This window comes from Myotis davidii, unplaced genomic scaffold (genome assembly GCF_000327345.1).
Source record: "Myotis davidii unplaced genomic scaffold, ASM32734v1 scaffold225, whole genome shotgun sequence".
NCBI lineage: Eukaryota > Metazoa > Chordata > Mammalia > Chiroptera > Vespertilionidae > Myotis > Myotis davidii.
In genome coordinates this window covers 299,291-302,158 of record NW_006296222.1, presented here as the reverse complement: position 1 = coordinate 302,158, position 2,868 = coordinate 299,291, and the positions used below count along the sequence as shown (strand labels likewise).

Sequence of the window (2,868 nt, the reverse complement as noted above, 5' to 3'; positions counted from 1 at the left end):
ATATATATATATATATATATATATATAATGATTAGATAGAAATAATTTCATATACCAAAAGACAATTATAAATACTATGACAAATGAAGTCATAATTATGTTTGAATATATTTTCCTCTAAATTATACTAGTAGGTAGACATGTGATAGGTGGACAGAATTGTCCACCTCTTTAAACTAAGAACATTTAATAAGAATAAATATGTCTTGAGATCAACAAACAATTTTACAAATTAATACACTTTTATCGTGATCCTCAGGCTTGACTTAATATGCCTTACAGATATTCTCAATTGAAATAAAAATGCTTAGGAACTTTTTGTACTTAAAGTACCCTTCTCTGTATAGATGGTTTTAGATTTTAAGTATTTTAAGCAACAGTGGTTTGGCTTTTCAAAGAACACATGCTATCACTGTGTCATGTAAGGTGTAATTAGACTGAATAAAGGTGATTACGGAAACCAATACAGTGGGGAAAGGACGCTACTCCGCTGAGGATCTGAAAAGGAAGGACTACATGCAGTTAGGCCTGGACAAGCGGGAAAAAGGCAGAAGCAGAGGGAAGGCAGAGAGCAGGTGTGCGGGACTATGCAGAGGCTCCCAGGTGCAGGCCTCCGTTAGCCCCACCTGCAATCCAGTATTTCATTGTAGTGTCCTGCACCAGTTAGGTTTGGTTTTATAAAGTGATATAAAATCTAACATGCCACACACTTAGGTCTGCAGTGTGAAAAAATAAAAGTATGCTTTAACTTAGTGCACTGAAGTTTTTTCTGAAACCTCTAATTAAATCAAGTTTTAAAGTATAGACATAGGTCCAAACACTGCTAGTATAAAAAATGACATATAAGACCTCTATGTATGATTATATTTATAAAAATTTGTTTATTTTCTGAAATCTCAAAGTCTTATTCTTTTTGTTTCTATAAATTGCTATATAAAGGAAATTCCTACAAATAATGCAATTTTATTTTCACTAGGGAATTCTAATAAAAGTACTAGGATAAATAGAATTCTTCAAATGTATTTTTTTCCCTTAACTAAATTAACTAGAAAAAGTTTCAGACATTATGTATCAGAGTTTATTATTTCCATTTATAATTAATCTAAGTATATTGTTTAAATTATTGAGTTGTATTTCAGAACGCACTGAACTGCAGATTGGGGAGAATAAGGTAGAATGTCTGCCTAATATCACAAAGTTGGTTGGGAGTTTGGTGAAGGTCACACAGGGTTTGCTGTACTAACATTACATGACTTTGCAGATTGATCTGTCAGCAATTTGAGGGGCACTGAGTATTGGTTGTAAAGTTTTCTAATAATTTCATTTTGAGCTTTTAAACGTGTTTTTATTTCTAAGGTCTGGGCATTGGAAACATGTTCTATGTTTTCTATGAAGATGGAATCAAAGTGATACAACCCATAGAGTGTGAATTTCAGAGGCACATTAAGCCTAGTGAAAAGCTCCTTGGATTTCAGGCAAGTATTTTAATAATTTCTTTGCATTTTTAGGTAGCAGTTTTGTTAAGTAGGATTATGTTTTGAAAATACAATGAAATATAGACATATATGAGATGTGTTGGAGGAAAATAGTAAAATTATGATATTGGCTGTTATTAATGGAGGTTTTATATTTGAGGAAAAAATAATATATATTGCCAATTATTTATTTGTAATTAAAATAAAGGTGATGGGAGTGAAATACCAACATTGAATGTAACATAATAACTTCACCTGCTCTTTAATTTAGAACATCTCTCATTTTAGGAGACAATGTTTACTTTGACAAAATGGAAGAAAATAGGTATAATCCAGTGGGAATTGGGGTATTGTCATTGCTTTATAAATCCAGGTTCCCTTTTACTCTTATCTCATTTTACTGAGGTCTCCATGAAATGAGTAATTTAGAATTACATGGGAAATATCAATTTACTTATGTGTGCCTTATATAATTATACATATTTTAAGGGCAATGTTTTGCAAGAATAAAAAAGTATTTATCTCCACATAAATATGTGTGTACCAAAATATGTAACACTAAAGTTATCTGTTATCATATGTTCCCACACAAGTTCAGACATACACAAAACACCCAAAATTAGATACATTATTGGAAAATCTCATCATGTAACCCTCTCTTGATACTCATTTTTAAGGTTGGCATGGCCCTGAGATATGAGGAAAAATAGATATCAATGCCATAGTTTACAGCTTTTATTTTAAACTCTTATTTCCAGCCTACTTATAGTCAGTGTTGTTGTTGCATATTTATATATGACAGTGGGCAAAAGTAGGTTTGCAGTTATAACACAAGTAAATAATACAATAATTAATGAATAATAATACAAAAATAAACTCTGTTTTATGTACTCACAACAGTAAACCTAATTTTGCCAACATCTGTATGGAGATAACAACTTACACTTTAAAGCTATGCCCTAGAATGAGAAGAAAAATATTACCAGAGTGAGATAAGATAGGTCAGCTTGCCTCCAGATATTCTGTAAGGACAAAGTAATCTCAATTTCAATAAAGGAAATAATTTAACTCAATATGTCCGTGATGGTTTAAACCAAATGAAACCACGTGTAATTTAAAAATATTTTAGTTATAGGGTAAATTCTGAATAGCATTGTTACCATATTTAAGCTATAGTTTACAAGTAAGAAAACATTTAAAATTATACATGCAACTTTTTTGTTTTATAATCATATAATATCACTACTAAATAAATCCACTTTGAATAAGGTATGTGTGTGCTTATGTGTATAAATAAATAGATAAATATTTTTCTTCTGATAACGTAAATCATTAAATTTTATACCACATACATATTTTTTTAAAAAAAAATTATAGAAATCTGGGCTAGCAC

The 2,868-nt window shown here is 30.4% G+C and overlaps 1 protein-coding gene across 2 annotated transcripts in view; it reads left to right on the top strand.

Moving 5' to 3' along the window:
• The window catches only part of FSTL5 (follistatin like 5), a 570,527-nt gene that overhangs the window by 498,084 nt on the left and 69,575 nt on the right, over positions 1–2,868 (top strand). For both annotated transcript variants that reach the window (XM_006771055.2, XM_006771054.2), the window contains exon 12: positions 1,357–1,475. In XM_006771055.2, the coding sequence (XP_006771118.1) occupies positions 1,357–1,475 (119 nt within the window). The remainder of the gene's footprint in view (positions 1–1,356; positions 1,476–2,868) is intronic.